The sequence below is a fragment of the Microcaecilia unicolor genome, chromosome 3, assembly GCF_901765095.1.
Source record: "Microcaecilia unicolor chromosome 3, aMicUni1.1, whole genome shotgun sequence".
Lineage (NCBI taxonomy): Eukaryota > Metazoa > Chordata > Amphibia > Gymnophiona > Siphonopidae > Microcaecilia > Microcaecilia unicolor.
Window position 1 is genome coordinate 49,055,371 of NC_044033.1, and position 18,232 is coordinate 49,073,602.

Below are 18,232 nucleotides of genomic sequence, written 5' to 3' on the forward strand. Positions count from 1 at the left end.
TAGGTATATATGGGCCTAGGGTCCAGATGTTTAGAGGGGCCCTGTCAGATGAGCTTAAAAGCAGATTTTTGCCTTTATAAGTTAGCTGTAAGCAGAAAAGAGTGGGAGCAGGCCAGAGCCACTGCCATCCACAGAACCTGTCTATCCTTCGCACAACATTCATATAGTCTTCCAGTCAGCAGCAGGAATTAAACTGGCACTTCCTACCTGCTTGCTGACTCCTGCTCTGTTAGTTTTCCTCTGCATTCAAAACCATGAAAGGTCCAACATGTAGAGAAAAGCTGTCAGAGGAGGCAGCAGTGGATAAGAAGCGCTGTTCACACTGACTTGTGCTTAATGGTTGATTGGGCTGGGAAGGGGTGGGGGTGAGAGTAGGAAAGGATGATAACAGTGGTGGTTATGTCAGGAGAATAGATATGAAGAGTGTAAAGTGATTATGCTGGGGGGTTGAGGCTAACCTACTGGTCTAAACCTGTTTGTGGGGATTTAAAAATTTATATTTATTACTTGGAGGTCAATGTAATTCTTGTCTAAGGCTCACCAAATGGTTAATCCAGCTCTGTCTGCAGCTTGTTTTATCTGTAGACTTAACACTTAAGTTTCAAAGGGGAAGCATGTGCATACACTACTTTTGAAAATCACTTCAGCAAAAATACCAGCACACATGCCAGCCAAATCACATGGAAATGCCTTTTAACTTTTCTTCATAATGTCATTTGGGTACCAGAGATGTGAAAATATGATAGATATTTTAACTTAATTAAATGTATTAGTTACTACTTCTGTGATAAAATGTACCCAAACTTTCTTTGTAGCTATGGGCTGGACAGACAAGATGTGTGTGTGGGGGGGGGGGGGGGGTGCCATACTGCCCTTTGGAATCAGTCGGTGAATCTGCAAACATAAGAGTTCCAAAGGGAAAGTGGGGATGTCAAAAGCAACTTTTTCCCTAAGTACAGTTTTGACCCATAGATGGACAATTCTGTAAATGGGCACCTCCCTTTAGGTACCCCGATGCCACTTGGTGAAAGCCTATTCTACAACTGCATCTGAGTGTCCAAATTACGTTATATATAGAATACTTGTGTAACCCATATTGGTGCACCTTGCATTTACACGCTAAAGATCTAGTGTAACCATGGTTGTGTAAATACAGTAGACAGGGGCATAGCTACCATTAAGCAAGCTTGGCAAAAAGCCCATCTGCTGTCAAACTTAAAGTACCCTTTTACTCCCTGGCTTCCTGCTCTCCATCCCTGCTGCAGAACTTCAAATCTCTCTCCCTTCCTCATCCCTCCTCCACCCATGAGTCTGGTGTCTCTCTAGCCCCTCCACGGGGTCCTTCAAACTTGCGTCAGCAGTGACAGCGATGAAAGTAGGTACCCTCCTGGCAATTCCACCAAGGCCTTTCCTTTGCCTCATCCTGCATACAAGAAGTTACATCAGAGGAGGATGGCACTGTGAGTTTGATGACCATGGGGTGGGGGGGGGGCGAGGACTATACCTAAAGGGGAGAGGAGAAGAAGAGAAAGAAAGAAAGAAAGAGATAGTGGACCAACAGAAGGAGGGAGGGAGAGAGAAAGATACTGGAGAAACAGAAGGAAGGAGGGAGAGATAAAGAAAGAAAGAGAGAGATACTGGACCAACAGAGGGAAGAGCAAGAGAGAGAGACTGAAGAGAGAGAGAGAGAGAGAGAGAGAGAGAGAGAGAGAGAGAGAGAGATACTGAAAGGGGGGGAGAGAAACTGAACCAATAAATTGAGGGAGAGAGAAACTGGACCAATGGAGGGAGGGAGAGAGAAAGAAAGAAAGAGATGCCTGACCACGGGGGAGGAGGGTTAGGGTGAGAGAGGGAGATATGCTGGCCCTGGCATGGAAGATGTAGGAGGAAGGAAGAGAAGGGACAGAAGTTTGACATGGTGAGGAACAGGAACACAAAATTGTTGGGCATAGAGGCATAGGGGACAGGGATACTGAGGGGAGATGCTGAATATTGGGGGAGGATAAGTACACAGGATTAATTTACCGCCTTTTTGAAGGAATTTACTCAAAGCGGTATACAACAAGAATAAGTCAAACATAAGCAATAGACAGCAGTAAAAATATTCAAACAACAATACAAGTATGGCATAGTATGCTATATTACAATGTCAACAAATAAACAATAAAACATATGGGGGTGGGGAGGACAAAGACTAGGACTGGAACCCTTTTGTTTCAAGTTTCCTGCCAATACCAGTGTTGCAGTACTAAAAGAGTGTGTAGGAAAAGTGTTTTGTGGAATTGTATTTAATATTTATTGATTGGGATTTATTAAGCGCTTTTATGAAGAGATTCACACAAGGCGCTTCACTAATTCACCTTCCCAACCAGCTATGAAAATCCACTTCCACTATCACCCGCCCAATCACTTCCTTTTTTTCTTCCCTACTTAATCTCTACACACTACTAACTGTATCTGATATTCTGGAATGACAATGTCATAACAAAACTATGTAAGCCACATTGAGCCTGCAAATAGGTGGGATAATGTGGGGTACAAATGCAATAAATAATAATAATAATAAGAGATTCACACAAGGCGCTGTACAGCAGGTACATTTTAACATTAAAAAAAAAATTACAATTTTGTTAAAAGCATAATAGTGAAAATGGCCAAATATAAACACACAATATAGGAGCTCAAAATCATGAACACACTTCAGGTGAGGAGGAGGAAAAAAGCCTCGAGAAGCTCCTAGGTTTTTTAATAACCGTCCTTAGAGGTATGACGGTAGTTCTGTTTTGAACGTCAGTGATTGGCAGTTCTAGCACTAGAGTGTGATGTCAGTTAGTCTTTAAAAGAGTGGCCATTTTCCAGGGTGGGTGTCTTTGCGGTTACCATTGGCTGTACTGAACGGAAGTAAGCACACTTGTTTGAACAAATTAGACTTTGGGCTTAACCTTGCTACAGACTATACAATGATATGGAACAAACTGCAGGGATGGGATTTCTAGGGGGGGGGGGGGGGGGGGGGGGGGGGGGGGAAGGTTACTGCACTCCAAAACAAAGCAAACTACAGATACTGAGTTGTTATCCTGCTCCAACGTTAACAATTACTTACAAGGACTTTCTGCACTAAGGAATCAGTGGAAAACACTATTTTAAAAGACACAAAGTATTTGAGAACTCAAAATTAAAAAAAAAAAAAATTAAAAAAAAAAAAAAATATATATATATATATATATATATATATACTTACAGACGTCTATCAAAATTCCAGACATGCACCCTTGTGCAGCCGACGCATCCACACCCAGCTCACCTGCACTTATGGTAGGGGCCGCAGTCACCTACCCCTTTGCAGAGAGATTCTTCAACCCTGCAGGCTCTTCACTCAACTCAACTCCGGAGTAAAAAACAAAACTTTCCACAGTCCAGCTGCAGAAATAGCTCAGACTTTTTTTTTCTTTTTCTGTTTTTTTTTTTTCTGATTTTTTTTTTCATTTTTTTTCTGATTTTTTTTTCTTTCATATTTTGTTTTCTTTGATTAGTTTAGAGGGCTATTAAGGCTAATTACACGGCAATCAAGTCCCTGTTCGGGCGCCAAAATGTGTTTCTCTGTCCCTTAGCCCCCACTGGGAGAGAAAGCACTGCAGCCCCAACAGCTGGAAAAATAAGAAAGAGAACTTAGACTCCGTTAGGCGCAGTCAGTAATCACCTTTATTATCACAGAGCCAAAAAAATACAAACAATAGTTCTCTCCCTGAAGCAGGTTGTCAGTCAGCAAATGTGCATCCTGAAAGACAAGGACTGCTCAGCTAACACCTCCCGGACATCACATATATACTGTTGCAAATTCCATTTCTCATAAATCATGTGATTTTCCCATAAACTGGCACCATTAGGTTGCCTTATACCATATATGGATTGTTCCTGTATTCTATCAGTCTCTCCTGATGGGAGTTCACGTGCAAAATTGGTACCTATTGGCTAGTCAGTTATCTGTTCTGCGTGCACAGTCAGAACAATACCCTTGTGTCCTCTCTCTGTCTCTCTCCACAAATGCAACATACTGGTAGGCTTCACTGTGTCCTCAGTCCCTTAGCAACTATCAAGGTTACATCCACCTTATATGAAAAACATACTCAGCTGCAAACAAATGTTATGAAGTATCAGTTCTCAGCTCCTGAGAAGGCAATGATTGTTACACAAGATGCTGAGTTAGTAGGCTAACTTGTGAGAACCAAACAGTACAGGCCTTAGGCCTAGCCCTTAGTAACAGGCCTAAAAAGAGGTAAGAATATACACCTTGCTACAGACTATACAATGATATGGAACAAACAGCAGGGATGGGATTTCTAGGGGGGGGGAAGGTTTGAAAGTTTAAGTTACTCCCTATTGTATTTTTGCAAGCTGTGCATATTGCCTGTTATGTTATATACCAATGAAGATAATTAACTATTAACAAAAACATTGAATAATAAAGGTAATAAGATGGGGCCTTGGGGAACACCATATTGAAGTGTATAATCCCTAGAGGTATTATTGGAAAAAAAAATGACAGAATATGTTCTACCAGTTAGAAAGAGGTGAACCAAGCAAAGGTGTTTCTGGTTAGGCCAATATCCTGTAAATGTGAGAGAAAAGGAGACAGATCAACCAGGTGAAATGCTGCTGAGAGGTCTAGTGAAACCAAAAGTGCAATGTTCCCTTTGTCAAGAATTGAATGAAGATCGCTGATTAGTGAAGTGACTGTAGTTTCAGTGCTGTGGTTAGACCAGAAACCTGTTTGGTGAGGATGTAACACTGATAGTTTGTCGATGTATGATAGTAGTTGCTCTAATTGAATTGAAGTGGTGCACATTCAGGTACAGTAGGTATTTTTCTGTTCTGGAAGGGATCAAATTTAGGTGGAAAAAAAAAAGGTACAGTGGGATTTGAATCTGCGTCCCTTGGTTTACAGTCCACTGCACTAACCACTAGGCTACTCCTCTTTTCTGCAAGGATGTCTGAGCGATCATTTTCATAAGAATGCTGCCAGACAGATGTCCTTGTGCTTTGTTTTCTCCTATTTATAATTTAAATGTTTCAGTTTGTAAAATGGTTGTTCAGGATGGACGTCTCCAGTGTAGGGATATCCTTCTCATTTATTTTCAAACAGGAAATCCTGACATTTTTCCTGTTTAAAAATGGCTGCCAGATGGACGTTTTGTGCTGGACTTTTTTTTTGGTACTTAGATACCCTATCGAAAATGCCCCTCCATGTTGTTTATTTGGGGGTGAGGGGAGGGGAGGGGGGGGTTTGGGGGTTGGAAGTTGCAAGCTGTACATTGATCTTGTTCTATATAAAACTCATTTATTTTATATGCTGGTACAAATTAATAAATATAAAGTTTAAAAAATGTGGTTAAAACTGGTCTAGTGACAGTGGACAGTCTATTCTGAGGAAACAGGGGTTATCAGTGGAATGTTTTGGGGGGTTACTCCTGGATGTTGTAAAGGGATTATTAGAAGATCTGAAACAGGGTGGACACCCTTGAAAAAGCAGACAAAATGAGGTGCTCAAATTCAAAACAATTATAATCCCCAGGTATGGAAAGCAGCATATGCAGAGAAAGCACAGTAACCAAAATTGAAACCAACTGCTTTCCGAACCTCTCCTGCTCTTCCTTCTTGGTACTATAATTTATGTCAATCTGCTCTGATGAAACTGAAATGTATAAGGATTCTTATTCATTTCTGTCTTATTGGAAACACTATATACATAGACTTTCCTCTTATTTTTTTCTTCTGACCCAGCTATATTCCAGATGATGATTTTTTTTTTTCTTTTTAATACAGTCTGTTGTAGGTAACATTTCAGTGATTGCAGAGGAAAAAGTGTGCATCCTGACCTGGAAGTTCACAGAGGAAGGATGAATATGTATGTAGCCATCATTCTTGGTGACAAACCTCAGCTCTTTGGCCTTCGGTAGCATTTTTATTGCCCCTGTACTGGTTTGGTGATAATTTTCTTCTGGAACTTTCACCTTAAAGAAAATTAAAAACCATAAAACACATACTGTATAAAATGGTTTAATGTTGAAAGGATACCACTTCTCAATCAGAGATTTCAGTTTTTGTCTTTATATCTTTTTTGAATTAAAAATAAAAAGAAAATCACAATGTAGGATCAAAATTACCATTTGGCAGCTAGTAACATTACAAAGTAAGCCTGTTCCCCTCCCATACTATAATCAATACTACTAAGAGGAATCTAAGCACTATTGCTACATTCTTTTCCACTTAGTTCCATGCTTCCCAGACTTTTAATCAATATGACCCCATTTAAATATTTAAAAATTCCTGTGACCTCAGATGATGAGGAAAATATAATACAGTCCCATTTCTTTCTCCCTCGACTTATCCAAATCATGAAGGTGACAGCAGCGGTAGTCAGCACAGGGCTCTGTGTGTTCACAGACCACAGTGCATGGGTTTCCAGTATTTTGTTTGTTGATACTTGATTTAGTCTTCCATTCCTCCTGTTTTTTTGATTTGTGAACATACATAATAAATACAGGTCATTGCAACTGGCATAAAAACAAGACAGTTGACATGATCTGCTATATGTCACTTGTGTAAACTACTTGCCCCTTGACAGGTATGGGATTTAGTAGATGTGAGAAAGCAATAATAAGAGCAACTCAGTGACCCCTAAATATCATCTCTCACCCCTCACTCCTCAGAAAAACAGCAAGAGAGGCTCAGTGGCTCCATCATATCATCTCTCAGTGGGAGGTTATAGGTTGGAGCTGCCAAGCCCCTCTTGTTGTTTCTGTGAGGCTGGGAGGCTCCCATTCCTAGGGGAACAGCAAGAAGGGCTCATAAGATTCAACATATCATTTCCAACCCCCTGTGAAACAGCAAGAGAAGCTTGGTGGCCCCAAAATATCACCTTTCACCCTCAGAGATAAAAACAGTAGAAGCTTGAGGTGAATTATATGCAGTACAGTAGGTATTTTTCTGACCCTGGAAGAGGAGCTCGGCAGCCCCAACGTGTTACTTTTCATCCCTACAGAAATAGCAAGATATGTTCAACGGCTCCATCATATCACTTCTCAGTGGGAGGTTAGGTTGGGACTGACAAGCTGCTATTGCTGTTTCTATGACAGTGGGAGGCTTCCTCCACTCCTAAAGAAAAAGGAAGAAGGGATCAGCAGACCCCCAAAATCACTTTCCAACATCACAGAAATAGCAAGAGAGACTTGGTAGCCCAACATATTACCCCTCAACCGCAGAACAACAAGAGCAGCTCAACAGCTGCATCATATCACCTCTCTTGCTATTTGTCTGGGAAGGTCTCCCTTCCCCCAACAGAGCAAGAAGGGCTCAGTGGCTCTAGCATATGAACTCTCATTTTCAAAGAAATGAGAGGAACTTGACAGCTTTTACAAATTCACACCCATTCTATAGTTTCCTTTCCTGACCCTTCCTCTTATTACCCCACAATCTCCCCTCTTGTCCCCACCACCATCACTTCTCTCTTGTTGTCCCCACTCATTCTGACTAAACAATAAAGCTAATTCTTTTTCTTTACTCAAACATTAGCTGCCCGGCCCTGAGGCTAGAAATCCTCAGGAGCACATGCCTACCCTTGTCACTAGTGCTCAATTTCTGGAAGCTGAGTTGAGGTAGTGGCAGGCCAAACAGCAAGGCGGCAGCCCCATGTGGTGCAGGATTTTCCTGCCCCCTCAACCCTTTCCCTGTATTCCTATGGTCTTGGCACCTTTCCTGTCTCCTTTCCCTTCCCCACCAGCCCCTGCAGTCCAGCATCTCCCTGTTCCAAGTTTATTCAGCACTTGCTTTCCTGCACATCAAGGTGGTTATCTGAGTAGTTTACAATTCTAAAAAGGGAGGACATACGAAACTAAGGGAATGAAAGAGTAGTCACAAGAAGTGGAGACCAAAAAGGGGAAGGGGAAGAAAGGAACTACAAGATATGATAGGAGACATAACAAAAGAGATGAGCAAGACAGTAGGGGATAAGGTAAGTAACTTGTCTGGTGCGTCCGGCAGGCTTGCGCTGGAAACAGTCTCATGAATTATGTGTTGGCGGTCTTCAAAAAGGTATGTTTTCAAATCACTAGGGAACTCTGGAGTCATAGATGGGGTGGTAATACATTCCAAAAAGAGTAGGTTCAATAACAGGAAACAGGGCATCAAAATAAAACCTGAAATGCAAAAGCTTGCTATAATCTTCTTCACAGCTGGTACATTAGCTCTGGCGTCAGCTTGGAAAGATCCTCTGGCACCCTCCCTAGTGACTGTTTTTTGCAAGCTGTTTATTTTATGTCTAAACTGACTGCTTTGCGCTCTGGGAGGTTATGGGCCTTTCATAAGGTCTGGGACGCCTACTACACTTGGAGACATCACATGCCAGGACATGCACTGGGTTCTTCATCTTGATAGCTCTTCATTAGTATCAAGCTTTTGGCTTGTTGGTGCTATTGTCCTCCCGTAGGTTTTCTTGTGTAGGGGTGGGGTAGGGAGAGGATTTTTGTTTATTGCACTACTCCTTGAATTGATTTGCACTTTTCTGACCACTGACAAGTCAGTTAGCTAAAAGCTCAAACTTTAAAATGCCTGAAAGCTGCATTTTCTGTATTTTTGCTGAGAGCTGTAAAAGCTGTGAATACAAGGTCATGTTGATTCAGCAAGGAGTGCTCTTCCCCTCCTCTGACAGAGTTGGTGCCACTGACTTAAACATTACAAGGACACAAAGAATATGTAAACAGTTTGCGAGAGAAGATGTGTTGAGGTTCCTAGACAAAACAGTGATAAGACCTGAGTTTTGGAAAGATTCCTGTAGCAAAGTGGTGACCGCAATCTTCTGTGAAGAAACCTTGGACTTCTGTTTTTCATAAACATTTTAGATATTGTGTTCTGTATTCCATAACATTCAGATAGTATTTTTCCATTTTATGTAAACAATAAAGTAAGACAAAAATTAGCTGAGAAAGACAGAAAATAGCTGAAATTGCAAGGTTGTATGATTTGGGAGGGAATTTCCATTGTGCAAAAGAGTATATAAGTGGCTGCTATGTGGTATTTAGTCAGAGGCTGAGATGATCAACTGAGTGACTCTTTACCACAGTGGTCTCTCTCTTCCTCTCATAACAAATTGCTATTTGTTATTGCCTGCTTGCTTTGTTATCATCTATACTGGAATAAAGACTATCCCTCTAAAGGAAAATGGCTTCTGTCTTTTCTGTCTTCTCTGTCACGGTATCTTGGGGTGGGTGTAAGGTGGCAGGAACCCTATTTTGCCCATTTCCAAATGGTATATTTCCTATGGTAAGTAGAAATATATCAGAGAAGGAATTCCCATATATTATAGCCCTTCCCTGAGACTAGGTAGTTATCGGGGTGGGGGTGGGGTGGGGGCTTGGACTCCACTATAAACATTTGGTAGCAGAGGTTTTGGCATTTGGTAGCAGAGAAACACAGTAGTAGTAGTAGTAGATTGCTGTACAGTGGAGTCAGAGTTATGCTTTACTAATTCCTCTGGGACTGAATTTTGAAGTGTGTTTTTGGTGGATTTAAATAGATCTGAGAGGGTTATACTTTTAAATTTGGGTAAATTTGAGTTGCAGATTATACTGCCAATTTTAAGATCCTTTTTTTTTTGAGTTTCTGTTTCAGTGACAGGATTGCAGAAACTGTTCAGTGTTCAAATACTTTTTCGGATTCAGCTGTCAGATTTCTGAAACTGATATTTATCCACTGTTGGAATTTTCTAATTTTTTTTAGGTGTGAAAGATTTTTTGTTTGGGTAAATTAATCTTTTCGCTGTGCCTTGCCAAGAAATCAGTGCAGGATTCTTGGTAATACGATATTTAGGTTCAGCTACAGATATCCTGAATATCGGACTTACAGAAGCTGTCATTGACTCTGTAAGTACCTACAGACATCCATTTGTAAGTATATCGGAGAGAAACTGGTGCCAGAAATGGCATTCGAAGCTGACGAGCAGGAGAAACTGAATGAAATCTCTATAAACCTGGAGGATGTAATGGGCAATTTGACAAATTGAAGAGTAGCAAATCTCCTGGACTGGATGGTATTTATCACAGAGTACTGATAGAATTGAAAAATGAACTGGTGGAACTATTGTTAGCAATATGTAATTTATCTTTAACTAGTAAAAAAGGCCCGTTTCTGTAGGCAAGGAAACGGGCCTTAGGCAGGCAATTTCCCCCCCCTCCGTGCTACGGCCCCCTTGAACCCCCCCTTCCGCGAACCTGTCGTTCCCCCCCTGTGCCGGCAAAAACTGCCCCCCCCGACGCCGCTGCCGTTGTTGTGCTACCTGTTCTTACAGCCAAAGTGTTGTTCTTTCCTTCCTGTTAGTTCTTCAATCATCTTGTCAGGAAGTTCCTCTGCGTGCGTCTGACGTCAGACGCACGGAGTTAAACTGAGAAGATGATTGAGGAACCCATCCGAAGGGCAGAACAACACTTCGGCTGTCAGCACAGGTAGTGCACAACAGAGGCGGGGGGGTGGGGGTGCGGTTTTCGGCGTTCCGGTGGAGGGGGGGATCGACAGGTTCGCGGAAGGGGGTGGGTTTCGAGGGGGCCGTAGCGCGGGGGGTGACAGCTATTTCCCTACTCCTCTCCTTGCCTTGGAATCAGCAGTTTTGACGTCAGTGACGTCCGTGCGTGTCTGCCTCGCAGACCACCTGCAGCCAGGGAACCACGGTCCCAAGCATAGAACGTTGGAGGTGAGAATTATTATATAGGAAATCAAGTGTGGTACCGGAAGATTGGAGGGTAGCCCATGTAACGTAGATATTTAAAAAACTTCCAGAGGGGATTCGGGAAATTATAGACAAGTGAGACTGATGGGCAAAATGGTAGAAACTAGTATGAAAAACAAAATTACAGAGCATATTCAAAAGCATGGATTAATCAGACAAAGCCAATATGGATTTAGTGAAGGGAAATCTTGCCTCACTAATCTATTACATTTCTTTGAAGGGGTGAACAAACATGTGGATAAAGGGGAGCCGATTGACATGGTGTATCTGGATTTTCAAAAGGCATTTGACAAAGTACCTCATGAAAGACTCCAGAAGAAAATGGAGACTCATGGGATTAGAGGTAGTGTCCTACTGTGGATTAAAAACAGGTTAAAGGATAGAAAACAGAGAGTAGGGTTAAAAGGTCAGTATTCTCAATGGAGAAGGGTAGATAGTGGGGTTCCCCAGGGGTCTGTGCTGGGACTGCTGCTTTTTAACATATTTATAAATGATCTAGAGATGGGAGTAACTAGTGAGGTAATTAAATTTGCTGACGACACAAAGTTATTCAAAGTTGTCAAATCGCGAGAGGATTGTGAAAAATTACAAGAGGACCTGGGCATCTAAATGGCAGATGACATTTAATGTGAGCACGTGCAAAGTGATGCATGTGGGAAAGAGGAACCTGAACTATAGCTACGTAATGCAAGGTTCCATGTTAGGAGTCACTGACCAAGAAAGAGATCTCGGCGTTGTTGTTGATGATATGTTGAAACCCTCTGCTCAGTGTGCTGCGGCGGCTAAGAAAGCAAATAGAATGTTAGGTATTATCAGGATAGGAATGGGAAACAAAAGTGAGGACATTATAATGCCTTTGTATTGGTCCATAGTGCGACCACACCTCGAATATTGTGTTCAATTCTGGTCACCGCATCTCAAAAAAGATATAGTGGAATTAGAAAAGGTACAGAGAAGGGCGACGAAAATGATAAAGGGGTTGGGACGACATCCCTATGAGCAAAGGCTGAAGCATCTAGGGCTCTTCTCCTTGGAGTAAAGATGGCTGAGGGGAGATATGATAGAGGTCTATAAAATAATAAGTGGAGTAGAACAGGTAGACATGAATCGTTTGTTTACTCTTTCCAAAAATACTAGGACTAGGGGGCATGCGATGAAGCTACAAAGTAGCAAATTTAATACAAACTGGATAAAATGTTTCTTCACTCAACGTGTAATTAAATTCTGTTAGCTTAGCGGGGTTTAAAAAAGGTCTGGAAGGCTTCCTAAAGGAAAAGTCCATAGACCATTACTTGTGGGAAATCCACTGCTATTTCTGGGATAAGCAGCATAAAATGTATTGAACTTTTTTAGGATCTTGCCAGGTATTTATGATCTGGATGGGCCACTGTTGGAAACAGGATGCTGGGCTTGATGGACCTTAGGTCTGTCCCAGTGTGGCAATACTTATTTACTTATAAGGTGAAGAAGGATTGACAGTTGCCAGTTACACTGTTACTATTTACTTGTTGCACCATTATATATGTATTTCTCTGAATTTTCTGTCAATAAACAGATTTAAACATAAGGTAAAAATCACATATTGATGGATACAGAAGCAGAAAAAAGTGAACAAACCCCCCCCCCCCCCAAAAAAAAAAAAAAGATCACTGCCAGGCAGGTATAGAGAAGGAAGGGAAGGACAAGAGCAAAGAGAAGAAATGGAAAGTCAAACCTGGAAAAGAATTTAGGAGAAGACCAACACAAAAGTGGAACAGACTGGGACCAACTCAATTAGATAAGTGCCTATACAAAAAGGTATAAAAGAAATTCTCCGCGGACAAGTAGGCTGCTTATTCTCATGTGTGGGCTGACGTCCGTGTTGGCCCAGGAATCGGAATTTTGCAATAGCAAAATCAAAAAAGTTTTGCCAGAGTCTTCTGGCATGCGTGCAGTGCACACTGCGCAGACTAACTTCCCGCCCGATGCACGAGCACGTACCTCAGTTTTTCTTTTTCCGCGACAAGATGCGGCAGGTTCCTCCTGTGCTCCTCATTGAGGCCCGGGAAAGGAGTCTTCCTTTTTTCATGAGTTTTTTTTTTGTTTACTTGCGTTTTTTTTTTAGCAAACAAAAAAAAAAAACAGAATTTATCCTTTTATTTTATCTCCTTAGTCTTTTTCTTTTTCTCCTGTTTCTAAGTTTTCTTTGTTTTCGACGCAGCCGGGTTTCTCTCCCTTTTTGTGTCCCTTTCATTTTGGCACAATCATGTCTTTTGATTTCGCTGAGGCTGTTTTTCCTTCCATGAGTGGAGGAGTGGCCTACTGGTTAGGGTAGTGGACTTGGGTCCTGGGGAACTGAGGAACAGAGTTCAAGTCCCACTTCAGGCACAGGCAGCTCCTTGTGACTCTGGGCAAGTCACTTAACCCTCCATTGCCCCATGTAAGCCGCATTAAGCCTGCCATGAGTGGGAAAGCGCGGGGTACAAATGTAACAAAAAAAATAAATAAATAAATGTCATCGAAGACACTCAGCAGCTTCAAACGTTGTACTGGGTGCAACTGGACCATCTCAGGTACCGATACCCATTCCTGGTGTATCCAGTGCCTTGGGCCCGACCACAGCCTAGCTGCTTGTAGTTTGTGTCTTTGTATGAAGAAACGGACCCATGTGGCTCGAGAAGCTTTTTGGGGCTCAGTCTGGTCCTTCGACATTGAGGGAGGCATCGACATCAGGAGCAGAAGTAATGGCTGCTAAGAGACCAACTCCTGCTGGGAGCAGTGAGGCATAGAGTGGGTCTCCACCTGCCTCGAGGCCTCCTGCTTTCCAGGCCCCCTGGGACCAACCATTGTTGGACCCGACCCCGAGGCGACGTGAGGATACCACATCGTCCTCGTTGTTACCGAGGAGTCTCGATGACGGGCATCCCATGATTCAGGAGAATGATTGGCTATGCTGTCTGGACTTTAAAGGATGCTTACACTCGCATCCCGATACTTCCAGCTCACAGGATGTATCTTCGGTTTCGGCTGGGAACACAGCACTTTCAGTACCGTGTGCTGCCTTTTGGCTTGGCATCTGCACCCAAAGTGTTTACAAAGTGTCTGGCGGTAGTCGCAGCATCACTACGCAGGCTGGGAGTACACATGTTTCCTTATGTCAACGATTGGCTGGTAAAGAGCAACCTCTGATGACGGTGCCTGAGTTCATGTGAATGACTATTCAGGTGCTAGAGCTACTGGGGTTCGTAATAAATTAAACCAAGTCCCATCTCACTCCAGTCAGAAAAATGGAGTTAACTGGAGCACTGCTGGACATGAAGACAGCTCGGGCTTATCTTCCTGAGACAAGGGCAGACAACCTCCTGTCCCTGGTGTCCATAGTTCGAGTGTCTCAGCAGATCACAGCTTGGCAGATGTTGAGACTGTTAGGGCACATGTCCTCCAAAGTTCATGTAACTCCCATGGCACGTCTTCATATGAGATCAGTTTAATGGACCCTAGCTTCCCAGTGGTGTCAAGCTACAGGGAATCTGGAGGATGTGATCCAACTGTCCATCGAATTTCAGAATTCTCTTCAGTGGTGGACAATTCGATACAATTTGACCATGGGACGACCATTCCAAATTCCTCAGCCACAAAAGTGCTGACGATGCATGCATCCCTCCTGGGGTGGGGAGCTCATGCAGATGGGCTTCACACTCAGGGAGCGTGGTCCTTTCAGGAGAAAGGTCTTCAGATCAACCTCCTGGAATTAAGAGCGATCTGGAACGCTCTGAAGGCTTTCCGAGATCAGCTGTCCAACCAAATCATCTTGATTCAAACAGACAAATCAGGTTGCGATGTACTACACCAACAAGCGGTGGGGCACCGGATCTCGACCACTGTGTCAGGAAACTGTCTAGATGTGGCTTTGGGCACGCTGTCACAGCATTTTTCTCCAAGCCACTTATCTGGCAGGCGTAAACAACAGTCTGGCAGACAGGCTGAGCAGGGTAATGCAGCCTCACAAGTAGTCGCTGAATATGGGCGTCGCCCAAAAGACCTTCCGAGCATGGGGCACCCCCTCGGTGGATCTTTTTGCCACTCAGATCAATCACAAGGTCCCTCAGTTCTGTTCCAGGCTTCAGGCCCACGACAGACTAGCGTCAGATGCCTTTTTCCTACATTGGGGAACAGCCTTCTGAATGCACATCCTCCCATACCTCTAGTAGGGAAGACTGCTGAAACTCAAGACCGCGGAACTATGATCCTGATTGCACCCTACTGGCTGCATCAGATTGGTTCCCTCTTCTTCTGGAGTTGTCCTCGGAAGAACCGTGGAGATTGGAGTGTTTTCCAACCCTCAACGAGGGGTAGCTTCTATATCCCAACCTCCAGTCTCTGGCTCTCACGGCCCGATGTTGAGACCTTAGAATTCGCCTCCTTGGGTCTTTTAGAGGGTATCTCCCGAGTCTTGCTTGTTCTTGGAAAGATTCCACAAAGAGGTGTTACTCTTTCAAATGGAGAAGGTTTGCCATCTGGTGTGACAGCAAGACCCTAGATCCTCTCTATTGTCCTACACAGACCCTGCTTGAATACCTTCTACACTTGTCAGAGTCTGGTCTCAAGACCAACTCCGTAAGGGTTCACCTCAGTGCAATTAGTGCTTATCATCGGCGTGTAGAGGATAAGCCTTTACTTGTTCGCTTCATGAGAGGTTTTGTCAAAGCCCCCTGTCAAACCTCCACCAGTGCCATGGAATCTCAACATCGTTCTCACCCAGCTGATTGAAAGCTTTTGATCCACTGAATTCCTGCCATCTGAAGTACTTGACCTGGAAGGTCATTTTCTTGGTGGCTGTTACTTCAGCTCATGGGGTCAGTGAGCTTCAGGCCTTAGTAGTGCATGCACCTTATACTAAGTTTCATCACAACAGAGTAGTCCTCTGCACGCACCCTACATTCCTGCTGAAGGTGGTGTCGGAGTTCCATCTGAACCAGTCAATTGTCTTGCCAACATTGTTTCCCCGTCCTCATGCCCACCCTGGCTAAAGCAGCTCGCACACCTTGGACTGCAAGAGAGCATTGGCCTTTTACGTGGAGTGGACAAAGCCCTTCAGACAGTCAGCCCAGTTGTTTGTTTCTTTCTATCCCAACTGGAGGGGAGTCACCATTGGAAAACGCACAATCTCCAATTGGCTAGCAGATTGCATTTCCTTCACTTATGCCCGAGCTGGGCTGACTCTGGAGGGTCATGTCAAGGCTCATAATGTTAGAGCCATGGCTGCGTCGCTGGCTCACTTAAAGTCAGCCTCCACTGAAGAGATTTGCAAAGCTACAACGTGGTCATCAGTCCACACAATCACATCTCACTACTGCCTTCAGCAGGATACCCAGTGCAACAGTCTGTCTGGCCAGTCAGTGAGCAGAATCTGTTTGGGGTTTAGAATCTAACTCCACCCCCCTAGGCTCGTTTTATTCTGTTCCAGGCTGCACTCTCAGCTAGCTGTAAATAGTTTCAGGTTAACCTATGTTATGTCCTCGCCGTTGCGAGGCCCAATTGACCTATGTTCATTGTTTTGAGTGAGCCTGGATGCTAGGGATACCTCACATGTGAGAATAAGCAGCCTGCTTGTCCTTGGAGAAAGCGAAGTTACTTACCTGTAGCAGATATTCTCCAAGGACAGCAGGCTGATTATTCCCACAAACCCTCCCTCCTCCCCTTTGGAATTGCAATTTGTTATCTGTTATACTGTTTAACTGAGGTACGCACTTGTGCGGCGTTGCGAGAAGTCAGTCGCGAATGCATGGTGTGCGCTGCACGCGTGTCAGAAGACTCTGGCAAAACTTTTTTGGTATTGCAAAATGTCGATTCCCGGGCCGACGCGGTCGTCGACCCACATGTGAGAATAATCAGCCTGCTGTCCTCGGAGAATACCTGCTACAGGTAAGTAATTTTGCTACAGGGTCAGTGGGAGCCCTCTGGTAAAAGCAACCTTCAAGCAAAAACAAACTCAGTTCTCAGCACTCCTTGGCTGCTTGCACATAAAACAGCTTTTAATTTAGAAATCCCACCTCTGGTTCTCTCCTGTCACTGTGCAGTTTTCAGCAACCCAAGGCTTAGTACTCCCAACTCCCAGTGCTAAGGAAAACCTTTCTAATGTTCATTTCAGTAGGCTGGGGAACAAAGACCTAGAGGAACTTTTAAATCTCTGCTGAGAGATGACTCAAAATGCAACAAAAAATAACCTTACCTGGACCACATTGGGATACAAAGCAGCGCACAATACTGAGGAGATTAACTTGATGTTCTCTGCATTCAAGTTTGCCTGTGAAGTAAGTATATCAAGTTATTGGGAGTTTCTAAGTTCCATCCTTCATACTGTATGAGTGTAATTTTATAACAGGGTGCCTGTGTGTGAAGGGTCAAGTAGGTGCCTATTTCCAGCTTATTTAATCAAGAGACATAAGCACCTTGATTAATTTCTACCATTTTATAACTAAGAGACATAAGCGCCTTAGTTATAAAATACAAGGGGCAAATGGTAGAAATTGCAACTAGATTGAAGCTGTGGACATTCACACCTGTTCAGGAGCAGGTATAAATGTTTGTGTGTATTTTATTTTAACTTTTTTAAAACTGAGTTTTCAAAACAAAACGTACATATACAAACATAGAGGTTACATTAGACCTTGAGTAAGCAATTTTCCTAGGGGGGTGCCCAGTTAAAACACTTCTGTTAAAAACTCTTTATAAAATGAAATTTGCCATACAAAAACAGTCATGGTGCAATTGTTTCTTTCGCACCTCAGCTTACAAAGCCCACCTATTATGTTTCATCATTCCCACATCCCGATAACCTATCCTCCTTCCAATCCTACCCCCTGCTAATGGCTGCAGACTATTATATTCTAAGAAGTATTTCCACTTGTGAACAGGAGTTAACAGGTGCCAACCCACAAGGTTAACAATATCAGTGGTTCAAATGCCAGTGGTTCTCCCAAATAAGCTGAACTTTCTTTCATTATGATCACTGAGGTGACAGTGCACTTTAATTCTCCATCAAGACAAGACTGAACAACAGAATTTACCATTGACTTACATTTAGCAGCTCTTCAGAGTGCCAATTAATAGGAATAAATTTATGAGCTAGGAAGAAAGCCTTCTGGAGGAAATGTCTCTAGACCTTTCCAAGAAAAGATATTCTGAAAAGATCAAACAATAAAATTCCTCCGAGTGTGAGAAGGTCTTGCCAATCAACACCTCTAAGGAACAATAATTGCTCCACTGCTCCACTGAAGCTGCCTTCTCCTGCTCAGATACTGTTATATTTAGCATTTCCAGTTTGGAATAATTGACTTTAAATGCTGAGACTCCATCATATTCCACTATTCCTTTTAATGTTTGGCAGGAAAAGCCTTGATTTTGTCCTTGTAAGCTATACAACATCAGCTATATACATTGTCAGCATTCACATATTTTATAAACTATTGCCCC

The 18,232-nt window shown here is 43.1% G+C and overlaps 1 protein-coding gene across 1 annotated transcript in view; it reads right to left on the reverse strand.

The window, feature by feature from the left end:
• Nucleotides 1-18,232, reverse strand: part of DHX57 (DExH-box helicase 57) — a 179,218-nt gene that overhangs the window by 14,841 nt on the left and 146,145 nt on the right. Inside the window, exons 20-21 of the mRNA XM_030195898.1 lie at nucleotides 16,989-17,063; nucleotides 5,877-6,011 (exon numbers count right to left, since the gene is read on the reverse strand). Of these exons, the coding sequence (XP_030051758.1) occupies nucleotides 5,877-6,011; nucleotides 16,989-17,063 (210 nt within the window). The remainder of the gene's footprint in view (nucleotides 1-5,876; nucleotides 6,012-16,988; nucleotides 17,064-18,232) is intronic.